Raw genomic sequence first — 15352 nt, 5'->3', positions numbered from 1 at the left:
CTGTTACTCCCGTGCGCTCTCTGTTACTCCCGTGCGCTTCCTGTTACTCCCGTGCGCTTTCTGTTACTCCCGTGCGCTTCCTGTTACTCCTGTGCGCTCTCTGTTACTCCCTGTTACTCCCGTGCGCTCTCTGTTACTCCCGTGCGCTCTCTGTTACTCCCTGTTACTCCTGTGCGCTCTCTGTTACTCCTGTGCGCTCTCTGTTACTCCCGTGCGCTCTCTGTTACTCCCGTGCGCTTCCTGTTACTCCCGTGCGCTTCCTGTTACTCCCGTGTTACTCCCGTGTGCTTCCTGTTACTCCCGTCCGCTTCCTGTTACTCAGGTGCGCTTTCTGTTACTCCCGTGCGCTTCCTGTTACTCCCGTGCGCTTCCTGTTACTCCTGTGCGCTTCCTGTTACTCAGGTGTGCTTCCTGTTACTCCCGTGCGCTTCCTGTTACTCCCGTGTTACTCCCGTGTGCTTCCTGTTACTCCCGTCCGCTTCCTGTTACTCAGGTGCGCTTTCTGTTACTCCCATGCGCTTCCTGTTACTCCCGTGCGCTTCCTGTTACTCAGGTGCGCTTCCTGTTACTCCTGTGCGCTTCCTGTTACTCCCGTGCGCTTTCTGTTACTCCCGTGCGCTTCCTGTTACTCCTGTGCGCTTCCTGTTACTCCCGTGCGCTTCCTGGTACTCCCGTGCGCTTTCTGTTACTCCCGTGCGCTCTCTGTTACTCCCGTGCGCTTCCTGTTACTCCCGTGCGCTTCCTGTTACTCCCGTGTGCTTCCTGTTACTCCTGTGCGCTTTCTGTTACTCCCGTGCGCTTCCTGTTCCCGTGCGCTTCCTGTTACTCCCGTGCGCTCTCTGATACTCCCGTGTGCTTCCTGTTACTCCCGTGTGCTTCCTGTTACTCCCGTGCGCTCTCTGTTACTCCTGTGCGCTTTCTGTTACTCCCGTGCGCTTTCTGTTACTCCCATGCGCTCTCTGTTACTCCTGTGTGCTTCCTGTAACTCCCGTCCGCTTCCTGTTACTCCCGCGCTTCCTGTTACTCAGGTGCGCTTTCTGTTACTCCTGTGCGCTTCCTGTTACTCCCGTGCGCTTCCTGTTACTCCCGTGCGCTTCCTGTTACTCCTGTGCGCTCTCTGTTACTCCCGTGCGCTCTCTGTTACTCCCGTGCGCTTCCTGTTACTCCCGTGTTACTCCCGTGTGCTTCCTGTTACTCCCGGCCGCTTCCTGTTACTCAGGTGCGCTTCCTGTTACTCCCGTGCGCTTCCTGTTACTCCCGTCCGCTTCCTGTTACTCAGGTGCGCTTCCTGTTACTCCCGTGCGCTTTCTGGTACTCCCGTGCGCTTTCTGTTACTCCCGTGCGCTCTCTGTTACTCCCGTGTGCTTCCTGTTACTCCCGTGCGCTTCCTGTTACTCCCGTGTGCTTCCTGTTACTCCTGTGCGCTTTCTGTTACTCCCGTGCGCTTCCTGTTCCCGTGCGCTTCCTGTTACTCCCGTGCGCTCTCTGATACTCCCGTGTGCTTCCTGTTACTCCCGTGTGCTTCCTGTTACTCCCGTGCGCTCTCTGTTACTCCTGTGCGCTTTCTGTTACTCCCGTGCACTTTCTGTTACTCCCATGCGCTCTCTGTTACTCCTGTGTGCTTCCTGTAACTCCCGTCCGCTTCCTGTTACTCCCGCGCTTCCTGTTACTCAGGTGCGCTTTCTGTTACTCCTGTGCGCTTCCTGTTACTCCCGTGCGCTTCCTGTTACTCCCGTGCGCTTCCTGTTACTCCTGTGCGCTCTCTGTTACTCCCGTGCGCTCTCTGTTACTCCCGTCCGCTTCCTTTTACTCCCGCGCTTCCTGTTACTCAGGTGCGCTTTCTGTTACTCCTGTGCGCTTCCTGTTACTCCCGTGCGCTTCCTGTTACTCCCGTGCGCTTCCTGTTACTCCTGTGTGCTCTCTGTTACTCCCGTGCGCTTTCTGTTACTCCCGTGCGCTTCCTGTTACTCCTGTGCGCTTCCTGTTACTCCCGTGCGCTTTCTGGTACTCCCGTGCGCTTTCTGTTACTCCCGTGCGCTCTCTGTTACTCCCGTGTGCTTCCTGTTACTCCTGTGCGCTTCCTGTTACTCCCGTGTGCTTCCTGTTACTCCTGTGCGCTTTCTGTTACTCCCGTGCGCTTCCTGTTCCCGTGCGCTTCCTGTTACTCCCGTGCGCTCTCTGATACTCCCGTGTGCTTCCTGTTACTCCCGTGTGCTTCCTGTTACTCCCGTGCGCTCTCTGTTACTCCTGTGCGCTTTCTGTTACTCCCGTGCGCTTTCTGTTACTCCCATGCGCTCTCTGTTACTCCTGTGTGCTTCCTGTAACTCCCGTCCGCTTCCTGTTACTCCCGCGCTTCCTGTTACTCAGGTGCGCTTTCTGTTACTCCTGTGCGCTTCCTGTTACTCCCGTGCGCTTCCTGTTACTCCCGTGCGCTTCCTGTTACTCCTGTGCGCTCTCTGTTACTCCCGTGCGCTCTGTGTTACTCCCGTGCGCTTCCTGTTACTCCCGTGTTACTCCCGTGTGCTTCCTGTTACTCCCGGCCGCTTCCTGTTACTCAGGTGCGCTTCCTGTTACTCCCGTGCGCTTCCTGTTACTCCCGGCCGCTTCCTGTTACTCAGGTGCGCTTCCTGTTACTCCCGTGCGCTTCCTGTTACTCCCGTCCGCTTCCTGTTACTCCCCTGCGCTTCCTGTTGCTGCCGGCCCGTGTCCTTAACACTCTCTCTTCTTTGCAGAAACGCAGACACCGACTGGCACCGCGAAATTCCCGACTTCCGGCCCGTGCTGAACGAGAGCGAGGCGGCCTGGGACTGGGAGGACGAGCAGGGGTTCTCGGCGCTCCGGCACTCAGGTGAGAGATGGGGTTTCTGGGCGCAGAGGTCAGGTGGGTGCCTTGCACGCCGATGTGCGAAATGGCTGCAGCCTGGGGCGTGGGTTCATGGCAAGGGCTGGAGAAGGATGGACTCTGTTAGGCCAGTGAAATAATGTGTGTGGCTACTAAAAGCAGGGGACGCGTGACATCCTCGTGGGGAGGGTGGGAGCAAATTAACCTGATCTGACTGGGTATCACTTTGCCAACATGGGGTGCCCTGTCTGGCGCCATTCAAAATCTCCCATCGACTTGTACAGAATAATGCAGCAAGACTATTGGTTGGAATAATCCACGGCATGTCATCAACCCCCGCTCCCCACCCTCCCCACAACCACCATGAAGGTGTTTTATTGGCTGTCTGCAAAACTGTAAACTCTCCAAACGCCTTCGTGACCTTGTGCCTCACCCATAAACACATCCACTGACAGCGCCTAGAAACCTCACTAATAAAACAAAGCACCATAATGATGCAGGCCACCACCGGCACATAGTGGCCGGTGCCGATGGTGGCCATCGATAACCTCAGAGCCGGCTTATCATATTTGCATGGTGACTCTCTCCATGACAAAGGTAACCCCCACCGCTGACAGTGTCATATTCTGGCCTCGGGGTACCCAGTGATTTCCCTGCTGGAATATTCACTGCACACATGTTTCAGAGCCGAATTATTCATCGCCATGAAATTCATCCAGAATATAATATATATTTAAAGAAAGGTACAGGCAGTACATTTGGGAAAGGGGATAATGGGTTTGGTGGTAATTTGGCAGTAGACCTGCCAAATTACCCCCAAACTCATTTACCATTACTGCCACTTGGTCCTATGGGTGTATCGTGGGATTACAGGTGGTTGTAGGGCTGTTTTAATCCCCATTTTTGGGGTCGTAGGAGTCCATAGGGATTTCAGTAGAAATACCACGAGAGGTAATTCCACGGCGGTAATTCCTCAGAAATGTGACCTCACAGTGGCGGATTTAACGCCCCCACGATGCCAGTTTCAGGGCAGATTTAAATTCAGTGATGCGCGAACAACGGCAATAAGAAAAACAGCGGTAGTTCTGTAACAGCCAAGAAAAGGGTCTGTAATGGAATTGCCATCAGTGTTTAACCTCACAGCCAAACTTGTAATGAGGCCAAATGTTTTTAGGGGTGGGTGTAGGTTTACGGGCTGATGTGGGTGGGAGTCTCTCCCCGCATTTTGCTGCTGCTCTGAATTTAAAAACCATGAAAATGCAAGATGAAACATTTGGGAATGTGGGGCAAAGACTTGAAAGCATGCAGCCGGGGGTGGCAAGTGGGCCCCGCGAGTGTAGCTTTGGTTTGTTCCCAGCCGAGGGCATCTCACATTGTTGATTCACTTTGAATCACTTGGGGTTTCACCCGAAGTCAGTGGGGTACTACAGATGTGGACCCCTTGTTCTGTGTGCCTCGAGGCGCTGCACTGCCGCCGCGCCTCAGATGGTGATGCCCAATTAGTCAGGAACACGTGTGTGAGGTTACTGGTGGGTCTCTTGCTGAGAGTGATTTGCCTGCCATTTTGGGACGGGCTGTGTTTATGGGCTGGGCCAGACTGATATGCAGATGGTTATCTCTCCTCTGGCATGGCATTACCTCGCCGTGATACCTCAGGGTCTGGGCGAGTAATAAATGTACTAAAATAAAATAAATAAATGGCACTAAGACCTCAAACGTCAGTGAGGCCTATTGCCCATAGAAACACGCTATGTTAGCTTTTGTAGTGTCAACAGGAGGCAGCAGCAGGTGCTATTGGTGACCAGACTGTGCTTCTGGAGGCCCTTGCCATGCTGCTCACAAAGTGCACCATGCCAACTTGTGTCTGCCAGGTGGCGGTAGCGTGCAGCAAGGCAATAAAGCAATGCCATACTCCTACAGAAACTACTGTCGCAGCCACACGGCCTAATGCCCGTACTGCCGCCCATCCCAGCAGAGGAGGAACTTGTGTCAATCCCAAAAAGCCGGTAAGTTAGCTCAGCTGGTTGAACGCTCGCTGCTGCAATCTGTGGGCCTCATTAGGGCCTTGGCGCTATCTCAGAGGTAAAACTGCGTGGATACCGCCAAACCAAATAGCATTACCACTACTCAGAATGACACTATTACCGCTGGATCACGAGTAGCGGTGCAGCAGTAAGTTCCCATTCCCCATTGGGTCGATTGGCGGAATTAGCGCCGTGCTAATGGCACTAAAAACGGGTATAATGTGGAGATTTTTACCTCCAGCAGAAAGCTGGAAGTCAGACTCCAAACATTCTACCCAACTCGTGATTGGGCCAGCCCTTCAATGTCACGGTAATAGCGTTACCGCTACATTTAAGGGCTACCGCCCAACTCCTGATGAGGCCCTATGTTTGATCTGCAGGTCGCAGGTTCAAACCTCGGCAAGGCCAACTCAGCTTTCCACACTTCCGAGGTCGATAAATGAATACCAACTTCAGTTGGGATGACATATGTATGTAAATATGTGCGTTAAATAAATAACACACCATTATCATTCCCCTTCAGTGGGCAACATCCCGATCTGCCCAACTGACCAGGGTTTACCATAATTCTGAATATTCACTCTACTAAAGTGTATTTTAAAATATTTCCTATTTCTCGTTCACATGATCAATCACAATGTGTTTCCATGCATGTACAAATCATTTTCATACCGCTACAAATATTCATACTTAAACGTTTCCCGCAAATAACACTAAAATACCTATACTACCAGTCTGTAGCTTTCTTTTAAAAATATAGAAAACACATCTCTCCCACTGGTGACATTGACACTAGGTAGTACATGCTCAGTGCTTTTGCTGTGTCCACCACATGCACACGCATGCCATGTTTCTCCTGGCTGCACCGCTTCCCCAACCAGATGGCTGCAGCCTGTACCAGATGGCTTTGCCAATGCATGTTTCTTCATTTAAGGTCCTTCCGCAGTTAGTATTCCGTTCCTGTGTTTTTTGTGGTTCATCAATAATTTAGAGCATGGGTCTACAACCTTTGGTTCTCCAGATGTTTTGGACTATAACTCCCATCAGCTCTAGCCAGCATAGTCAATCGTGAGGGATCCTGAGAGACATAGTTTAAAAAAAATGTTGGGCGCCCTCAGTTGCCGACCATTGTGGACCAACACTGTGTGCCTATGGGGTGTCCTTGTAGATGAAGTTCTGTGGGATGTTTGTATTCAAAGATCTTTTTTTTCCATCCTAGGTAAATGCGAATGCAAGGAACAGGTGCTAGGAAATCCCAAAGTATTCTGCGCCATGAAGTACTCCTTCGGTGAGCAATGCATGCTAATTCTTTCTGCCATTAAGATAGCATCAATTGTGTACCATGACAAGACATCAGGCCTCATTCCGAGTGTGGCGGTCCAGAAATAAGGGTGCCGGTCGCATTATACTGGCACCCTTTCCGGCCCGCCACACACCAACTCTGTCTTCCTGGGCCATTGCACCCGACAGGTCTGAGCTGCCAGGCGCTACGGTCCCAGTATGTGGAGTTGTCACAGAAGCACTGTTAGCAACAGTGCCAGTATTTTCATGTCCCCATTAATGGGACTTAAACTTTCCGCCGCCTGATATCCCGAGCCGTCGGGACTTGTATGTCCCAGTGGCACCGTGATATCAGGCAGCGGAAACAGTGTTCCGAGTTCGGCGGCAAACTGCCAGTAGCACCAGCGGGTTACCGCCACACACGTAATTAGGCCCATCGTCTTTAGACTGGAATAGAAAGCTTATTAGTTCTTTGTGTCCTTGAATTCAGATAAAAATTGAGCAGGGAATAATGGGCACTGTGGGGGGTTTGGCTGCCCAACGTCAAATGAAATGGGACGAAAACAAGTTGTTCACCCCAGCATCAGACCCTGCTCGGGTTGACATTCTCACATTTAAAGTGGACACTGTCCCCTCTTCCCTTGACTTGACCAAGGGGGGCAGAGACCCCTCTCTAAAAATAGTAAGGGGACTCTGTTTCCTCATATACCCTCAAATTAGCAGGGTTGTGTGAAAGGCCAAAGCCCTGCGGAGACCGGGATTGCATGAATAGCGTATTACAGTAATCAATTAATCAATACAACAATATATGATTGACCAGCTGCGTAATTGTCTATGAAATGCTTTATTCATAAACAACAAGATTAAAATCAATTGGAAAGTTGGAAGCATTCCAACCTAAGGTCTCGCCAGAGCCTAGCGAAAGTGTAAACATGGCCGGGGGCTTACAGTACATCTTTGTGATTTATAAGGCGCCCACTGATGAGCAGGACTATCTCGGGGCGCAGTAGTCGCCCCATGACCTTTCTGCTGAAGCTCATTCTGTCTTCATCCTTGACCATCCTTCTCCAAGATCCACAGCTTATTCTGATGTATTTATTGATGTTGTGTTTTATTATGTAAAACGAAAAGGAGATGGCTGGAAGGTTTTGAATAAATCATAACCACGGGCAAAGCTCTGGGCAACCCTCCAGACCATCGTTTTTCAGTCTGCCAAGCCATTACAGAAGGGGAAAAAACCATATGCAAATCAGGCATGGTCCTACCCCAAAAGGGGCAGTCCAGCCCGAACTGCTAGGTCACATCCCTTCTGGTCTCGTGCAGAAGGGATGTGGCCTAGCAGTTCGGGCTGGACTGCCCCTTTTGGGGTGGGGCCAAGCCTGATTTGCATATGGTCTTTCCCTTCTGTAATGGCTTGGCAGGCGAAGAACGGTGGTCTGGAGGGTTGCCCAGAGCATTGCCAGTGGTTAAGATTAATTCTAAACCTTCCAGCCATCACCTCTTTGTTTTTGCTATGTCACCCCGAGTGGGACGGGTATGCCCAGACGTGGGTCCCGTGCCTGCTGGGCCTAGAGACCCAAGCTACTCCTCACTGATGAGCCCCAACAAGGGCGAAACATGTTTGGGGATGCTTGTGGTCTCGTGCAGAAGGGATGTGGCCTAGCAGTTCGGGCTGGACTGCCCCTTTTGGGGTGGGGCCAAGCCTGATTTGCATATGGTCTTTCCCTTCTGTAATGGCTTGGCAGGCGAAGAACGGTGGTCTGGAGGGTTGCCCAGAGCATTGCCAGTGGTTAAGATTAATTCTAAACCTTCCAGCCATCACCTCTTTGTTTTTGCTATGTCACCCCGAGTTGGACGGGTATGCCCAGACGTGGGTCCCGTGCCTGCTGGGCCTAGAGACCCAAGCTACTCCTCACTGATGAGCCCCAACAAGGGCGAAACATGTTTGGGGATGCTTGTGGTCTCGTGCAGAAGGGATGTGGCCTAGCAGTTCGGGCTGGACTGCCCCTTTTGGGGTGGGGCCAAGCCTGATTTGCATATGGTCTTTCCCTTCTGTAATGGCTTGGCAGGCGAAGAACGGTGGTCTGGAGGGTTGCCCAGAGCATTGCCAGTGGTTAAGATTAATTCTAAACCTTCCAGCCATCACCTCTTTGTTTTTGCTATGTCACCCCGAGTGGGACGGGTATGCCCAGACGTGGGTCCCGTGCCTGCTGGGCCTAGAGACCCAAGCTACTCCTCACTGATGAGCCCCAACAAGGGCGAAACATGTTTGGGGATGCTTGTGGTCTCGTGCAGAAGGGATGTGGCCTAGCAGTTCGGGCTGGACTGCCCCTTTTGGGGTGGGGCCAAGCCTGATTTGCATATGGTCTTTCCCTTCTGTAATGGCTTGGCAGGCGAAGAACGGTGGTCTGGAGGGTTGCTCAGAGCATTGCCAGTGGTTAAGATTAATTCTAAACCTTCCAGCCATCACCTCTTTGTTTTTGCTGTGTTTTATTATGTGTCACATTATTTCGTCTGATACCATTCAGAATTATTTATTGTGGGCAAATGATCCTGCAGAAAGAAAGCTCTCGGCTCGAGCTGGAGCTGGAAGATCTACGTTGACTCTAGCTGGATTGAATTGCCTCCCTATAAGAGCTACGTTGACTCGAGCTCGATTGAATTGCCTCCCTATAAGATCTACGTTGACTTGAGCTCGATTGAATTGCCTCCCTATAAGATCTACGTCGACTCGAGCTCGATTGAGTTGCCTCCCTATAAGATCTACGCTGACTTGAGCTGGATTGAATTGCCTCCCTATAAGAGCTACGTTGACTCGAGCTCGATTGAATTGCCTCCCTACAAGATCTACGTTGACTCGAGCTGGATTGCATTGCCTCCTTATAAGATCTACGTTGTCTCACTGGTCGGGGCACCAAGAGGGGAAACGGTGCCTGTTCGGTTGTGAGGCCAGTGAGGATACTCTGCATTTCATGCTTTTCTGCCCAATTTTTAGAGATATTAGAGCCAAAACGCTAGTCCTAGCTTTGAAAGACAGATAGTTTGTGCAATGCCGTCCTGCTCTGTTATACTTATTATGAGCAGAAGACCCGCCCGCCGGTGAGCTGCTCGCCAAACGGACATCTGTGTTGTCCGTAGAATTTTGTCTAACGGTTGCCTTATTTCTTTAAGGCCTAAAATAACTCAGGTGGTACATATGCATGATTGCCTAAATGTCAAAGGAAATAAACGTGATGGAATGTGTTTTAGCATATTAGTAACTGCTATTAACTTGTTTTATGATCTTAAGGTTTGTCTATTGATTACATTTGTAAAGTTTTTATATGTGCTGAATTTGCAGTTATGTGCAGGCCCTTTTGAGATTAATGGTACCGGTTTTTGCATAGAATGGGTACCACATTTGATGATTTGCTCATCTGCCCTTTACACTGAGGCCCATCCTTGGGCGCATCTATGAAGCATGGTCTATAAACAACTGAAATCTGATTGCTGGTTATCCCAAGGTATTAAGGAGGCAGATTTTGAGAATGCCTGCTAAATGTCTCTTTTCAGACATCTGACATCTGACCAGGCGTTATGGGCGGGACCCGTTAAGGGACTTCAGAGCTAATAACGGTACTGCAATTTGCGGTACCATTATTAGCTACTTCCCCATTCCCATTGAGCCCTACGGGGGTGCCAAATGGGAATGGGGAATGGCTTTTTCAATGGGGACTTACTGGTCCCGCAAAGGTCGGACTACACCGGTAAATCCCCATTGAATGAGACCGGTGCCGGTACCGTTATTGGAGGCAGTCATGGCGCAAATAGCACCATGACTACCTCCAATCTCGGAATGAGGCCCATTGTGCTTTACAGGAAAACCCCAAGACATTTGGCTTTCAGACCTTTCCTAGCAATGAAGAGTCAGGCAGAGGGTCACAGGCTAATACACCCACGTACACCTTTCATCAAATGCTAACTGTGTATGAGTTTTGAAAATGCCCAAGAACACAGCTTTGGTGTACCACGAGCTGGAACATGCTTACTCCTCATACATTCATTTGGGTGAAAGAATAGTGCCAGCATTTCCACTTCTTTTTTATAGCGCTTCGAACTGTCATTTAGTTGTTTCCAAATGCTCCTCCTAATTTTTAAAAGTATGGCAAAGGAGATGGAAGAATATGAATGTGCGTGCCCAGGATCACGCAAGGTAGTGAAGTGGAGAAGCTGGGATTAGGTTTTCTATTAGAATCCAGGGAAACTGAATACAAAGTCAGCAATTTAGCCACTAGATCACATGTCCTCCCTATAATTCAGAGGTATTCAAACTGTGGGGTGTGCATGGAACCAGGAAGCGCTTACTCCCCGATTCCTGTTCATGATGCAGGAGCTGGGGCGCCGGGGAGGAAATAGCAGGATCGGGGCAGAAGCTAAGTTTATGATCATTTATGTTGTATTTATGTGTAGGAATGCGTGTGTTATGAGTGAGTGTATGTGGTGGGTGCTTGTGTGAATGATAGAGCGCTTGCTGTGTGAATGCGTGTGTTATGAGTGAGTGTATGGTGGTGGGTGCTCGTGTGAATGATAGAGCGCTTGCTGTGTGAATGTGTGTCCGTGGAGCAGATTTTGGCGAGTAGGGTTGGGGGGGGGGGGGTTTAATATGCCTTTATTGCACAATACCCTACCCACCTGGAAAAATAAACTCTCCTTCTGAGGTCCTGTGGAGCCCAGGGGAGGGGGAAGGTCTCTTTTTACTGGACATCTACCATAGATGTCCAGTAAAAAATACCATGACTTCCCCCGTACCCCCAGCACTAATTGCAACCTGTTAGCCTTTTTTTTTTTAAAGTATGCTCTCAAATGTAACAATTTAACCCATTATTTAAAAAAAAATCCCGGAAGGAAACCCCCCCTTCCCCAACCCCTCTTGATTGGTTCGGGCTCCCTCGCTGCGTTCGGTCTCTATAGCAAATCTGGGGGAAATATGTATGCCCCCCCCACTTAAAAAAAAACACCAACCCTGGGACAGTGTGGGGAGGGCGGGGTGGAGGGGGACCAGGGACCTATGGTGGGAGCAGGATGGCAGAGCCATGGGATAGTGGTGGGGGCAGAGTGGGGAGAGCCCAGAGATTTTGGTTGGAGCCGGTTGGGGAGAGGCCAGGGTCTGTGGTGGGGTTGGGACAGCACAGGGACTGGGCTAGGGGTGGGATGAGGGAGCCCAGAGACTGTGATGGGTGCAGGTGGGGGAGCCTAGGAGTAAGGTGGAGTGACTGTGCACGATTGTTCATAGCCATTTGGATTTACTGTCCATTTGGCATTTTTAGGGGGCACGGCCTGCCCACATTTTGCTCAGGGGGGCACGGCCTTCCCACATTTTGCTCAGGGGAGTGGGGGGCAAGCCAAAAAAGTTTGAAGATCACTGCTATAATTAGTTCCCCAAGTGTCTTTAATCCAGTCTCGGGAGGATAGCTTAGGGGCAACGTGCTCGCCTTGGAAGCAAGACGACGCGGAGCAACACAGGTTGGATCCCCGGGTCTGCGCTTAGAAACCTCTGGGTATTAAGTGCGTTATAAATAACCTAACATATTATATCACCCATCCATGTATGTTTCTGTCCCTATGTTTATATATACGCAGATAATACACCAACAAAACCTTTAAAAACATAAAATAAACGGCTCCTACTAGTGCACAGTAAGTAGCTCAGACCCGAGCTCTGGTTCCAATCTCGCTTGGCTTTTTCCAAAGTTGTTTTCCGCAGCGTCCCGTCCGCATGAAGGGCGGGGTGGGGCGAGGGCATATTTAGAGCCATAAGTCATCTCCCAACGGGGCGCCAAGTGACCCGTGGAGGCGGGCGGGGTCGTGATATATCGCCCCGCTGCAGCCCAGCAGGTGGAAACATTATGGGCCGGGGTTTAATCTCGCAGCCGATAAGGAATAAAAGCGGGAAACAGCTCCATAAATCTTATCTGAAGCCGGCGGCCTCCAAGCCTCTCGTCGCTGCCTGTGGAGGGGGACATGGGAAGCATCAGGGCTACTGGAAGGGATGAAAGGAGGACTCCGCGCCGGCGTCAAGGGGAGGGGCACATGGGGAGCGTCAGGGCTACTGGAGGGATGAAAGGAGGACTCCGCGCCGGCGTCAAGGGGAGGGGCACATGGGGAGCGTCAGGGCTACTGGAGGGATGAAAGGAGGACTCAGTGCCGGCGTCCAGGGAGGCGGACATGGGAATTGTCAGGGCCACTGGAAGGGATGAAAGGAGGACTCAGTCCCGGTGTCCAGGGGAGGGGGGGGGGTGGGAAGCGCCAGGGCTACTGGAAGGAATGAAAGGAGGACTCCGCGCCGGCGTCCAGGGGAGGGGGGCATGGGAAGCGTCAGGGCTACTGGAGGGATGAAAGGAGGACTCAGTGCCGGCGTCCAGGGAGGCGGACATGGGAAGCGTCAGGGCCACTGGAAGGGATGAAAGGAGGACTCAGCGCCAGCATCCAGGGGAGGGGGACATGGGAAGCATCAGAGATGAAAGGAGGACTCCGCAGCACCGCCTAGGGGAGGGGGAAATGGGAAGCGTCAGGGCTACTGGAAGGGATGAAAGGTGACTCAGCGCTGGCATCCAGGGGAGGGGGACATGGGAAGCGTCTGGGCTACTGGAAGGGATGAAAGGAGGACTGAGTGCCGGCGTCCAGGGAGGGGGACATGGGAAGCGCCAGGGCTACTGGAAGGGATGAAAGCAGGACTCAGCCCCGGCGTCCAGGGGAGGGGGACATGGAACCGTCAGGGCTACTGGAAGGGATGAAAGGAGGACTCAGCGCAGGGGACCAGGGCAGGGGGACATGGGAAGCGTCAGGGCCACTGGAAGGGATGAAAGGAGGACTCATCGCCAGAGTCCAGGGGAGGGGGACATGGGGAGCGTCAGGGCTACTGAAGGGATGAAAGGAGGACTCAGTGCCGGCGTCCAGGGAGGGGGACATGGGAAGCACCAGGGCTACTGGAAGGGAAGAAAGGAGGATTCAGCACCGGCGTCCAGGGGAGGGGGACATGGGAAGTGTCAGGGCTACTGGAAGGGATGAAAGGAGTACTCAGCGCGGGGCTACTGGAAGGGATGAAAGGAGGACTCAGCACCAGCATCCAGGGGAGGGGGACATGGGAAGCATCAGAGAGGAAAGGAGGACTCAGCGCCACCGCCCAGGGGAGGGGGAAATGGGAAGCGTCAGGGCTACTGGAAGGGATGAAAGGTGACTCAGCGCCGGCGTCCAGGGGAGGGGGACATGGGAAGCATCAGGGCTACTGGAAGGGATGAAAGGAGGACTCAGCACCGGCGTCCAGGGGAGGGGGACATAGGAACCGTCAGGGCTACTGGAGGGATGAAAGGAGGACTCTGCGCTGGCGTCCAGGGGAGGGTGACTTGAGAAGCGCCAGGGCTACTGGAAGGGATGAAAGGAGGACTCAGCACCGGCGTCCAGGGGAGGGGGACATGGGAAGCATCAGGGCTACTGGAAGGGATGAAAGGAGGACTCAGCACCAACATCCAGGGGAGGGGGACATGGGAAGCATCAAGAGATGAAAGGAGGACTCAGCGTCAGTGTCCAGGGGAGACGGAAATGGGAAGCGTCAGGGCTACTGGAAGGGATGAAAGGAGGACTCAGCACCGGCATCCAGGGGAGGGGGACATGGGAAGCATCAGGGCTACTGGAAGGGATGAAAGGAGGACTCAGTGCCAGCGTCCTGGGGAGGGGGACATAGGAAGCGTCAGAGATGAAAGGAGGACTCAGCACCAGCGTCCAGGGGAGGGTGAAATGGGAAGTGTCCAGGCTACTGGAAAGGATGAAAGGAGGACTCGGCTGTGGCGATGACTCGGCTCTGGCGTCCAGGGGAGGGGGTCATGGGAAGCATCAGGGCTACTGGAAGGGATGAAAGGAGGAGTCAGTGCCGACGTCCAGGGGAGGGGGACATGGGAAGCATCGGGGCTACTGGGAGGGATGAAAGGAGGACTCGGCTCTGGCGTCCAGGGGAGGGGGACATGGGAAGCATCAGGCCTACTAGAAGGGAAGAAAGGAGGACTCGGCACCGGCGTCCAGGGGAGGGGGACATGGGAAGCATCAGGCCTACTGGAAAGGATGAAAGGAGGACTCGGCACCGGCGTCCAGGGGAGGGGGGACATGGGAAGCATCAGGGCTACTGGTAGGGATGACAGTCCCGACATTAGCGTAGCACAAAATCTTTTCCAGACCTAGCAACACCCCTGCTCACTAGCATGGCTGGAGGAACCTGGGGCAGAAGCACCTAGGCAGGTACCGCTTAGACCTATGGTACGAAAACAATGCTGCATGTTGGGAAACTGAGTCACAAGCCTAATAGACTATTGAAAAGGCAACTGTCTAAAGAAACACGGCTTGTTGGGGGGCCCAAGCCTTGTAATATATTGAGAAGGCAACTACTTAAGGGGGCCCACGGAAAACTGACAGAACTATTGTTTAAAGAGATGTTGCATGCTGGGAAGCTGAGTTCCAAGGCCCAAAGCAATCTAAACAGCATTCTTGTAAAGAAATCTTTGTGTGTTGAGGAACGTGGAGCTAAATTCCCCAAGTACTGGGGGACATCCGTCACATCAAACAGTGATAACTCGACAACCAGCGTCCTGACCATATCCTTCTGTTTTCCTTTAATGAATCAGGTCTAACTTCTATAACTGAGTCTGTCATCAGTTATGCTGTCATTGAGTCTGTCTCAGGATGAAAAGGAGCTCTGTCGCTCTGCTGAGCAGGACCAACCCCTCCATCCCAGCCTCAGACCTCAGAACCATGGCCCAAACTGTTGTAAGTCCTCTGGCTGTCCTGGAGCCTCACAATGGCGGACACAGAGTCAGTAGATCAGGCTCACTGGGACTTAAAGCTGTGCTAGGGTGTGGCCTGCGGCGTACCAAGTCGCCAGGGACGTCCTACGTCACAGCACAAGCCTCGCCATCCCAGCATGCTCAGCGGGTATGCCCTCCTGGCAGCAGTCCCAGTCTCTTTCCTTGACTTGCAGAAAGCCATGCAACAGCGTGTCGCGTCTGAGGCGCGCGGCCGTCCTCAAGGTGCTGCACTGGCTGCCGCTACATGTCCGTGCCACCTTCAAGAGAGTAGAGCTGGGGGAGCCAGGGAATTCATGGGTAGGGCCGAGCCAGGGCCGAGCCTGGGGATCAGGACTGGCTCTAGGGGCCCACCACGGGCCGAGCCCATGAAATCC

At 52.6% G+C, this 15352-nt stretch overlaps 1 protein-coding gene across 1 annotated transcript in view; it reads left to right on the top strand.

The window, feature by feature from the left end:
- The window catches only part of NTN4 (netrin 4), a 626566-nt gene that overhangs the window by 568127 nt on the left and 43087 nt on the right, over positions 1-15352 (top strand). Inside the window, exons 7-8 of the mRNA XM_069629824.1 lie at positions 2733-2848; positions 6086-6154. Coding sequence (XP_069485925.1) covers positions 2733-2848; positions 6086-6154 — 185 coding nt within the window. The remainder of the gene's footprint in view (positions 1-2732; positions 2849-6085; positions 6155-15352) is intronic.

Source organism: Ambystoma mexicanum, chromosome 12 (genome assembly GCF_040938575.1).
Source record: "Ambystoma mexicanum isolate Mex_15411 chromosome 12, UKY_AmexF1_1, whole genome shotgun sequence".
NCBI lineage: Eukaryota > Metazoa > Chordata > Amphibia > Caudata > Ambystomatidae > Ambystoma > Ambystoma mexicanum.
The sequence above is the reverse complement of the archived record's forward strand: the minus strand, read 5'-3'. Positions and strand labels throughout refer to the sequence as shown.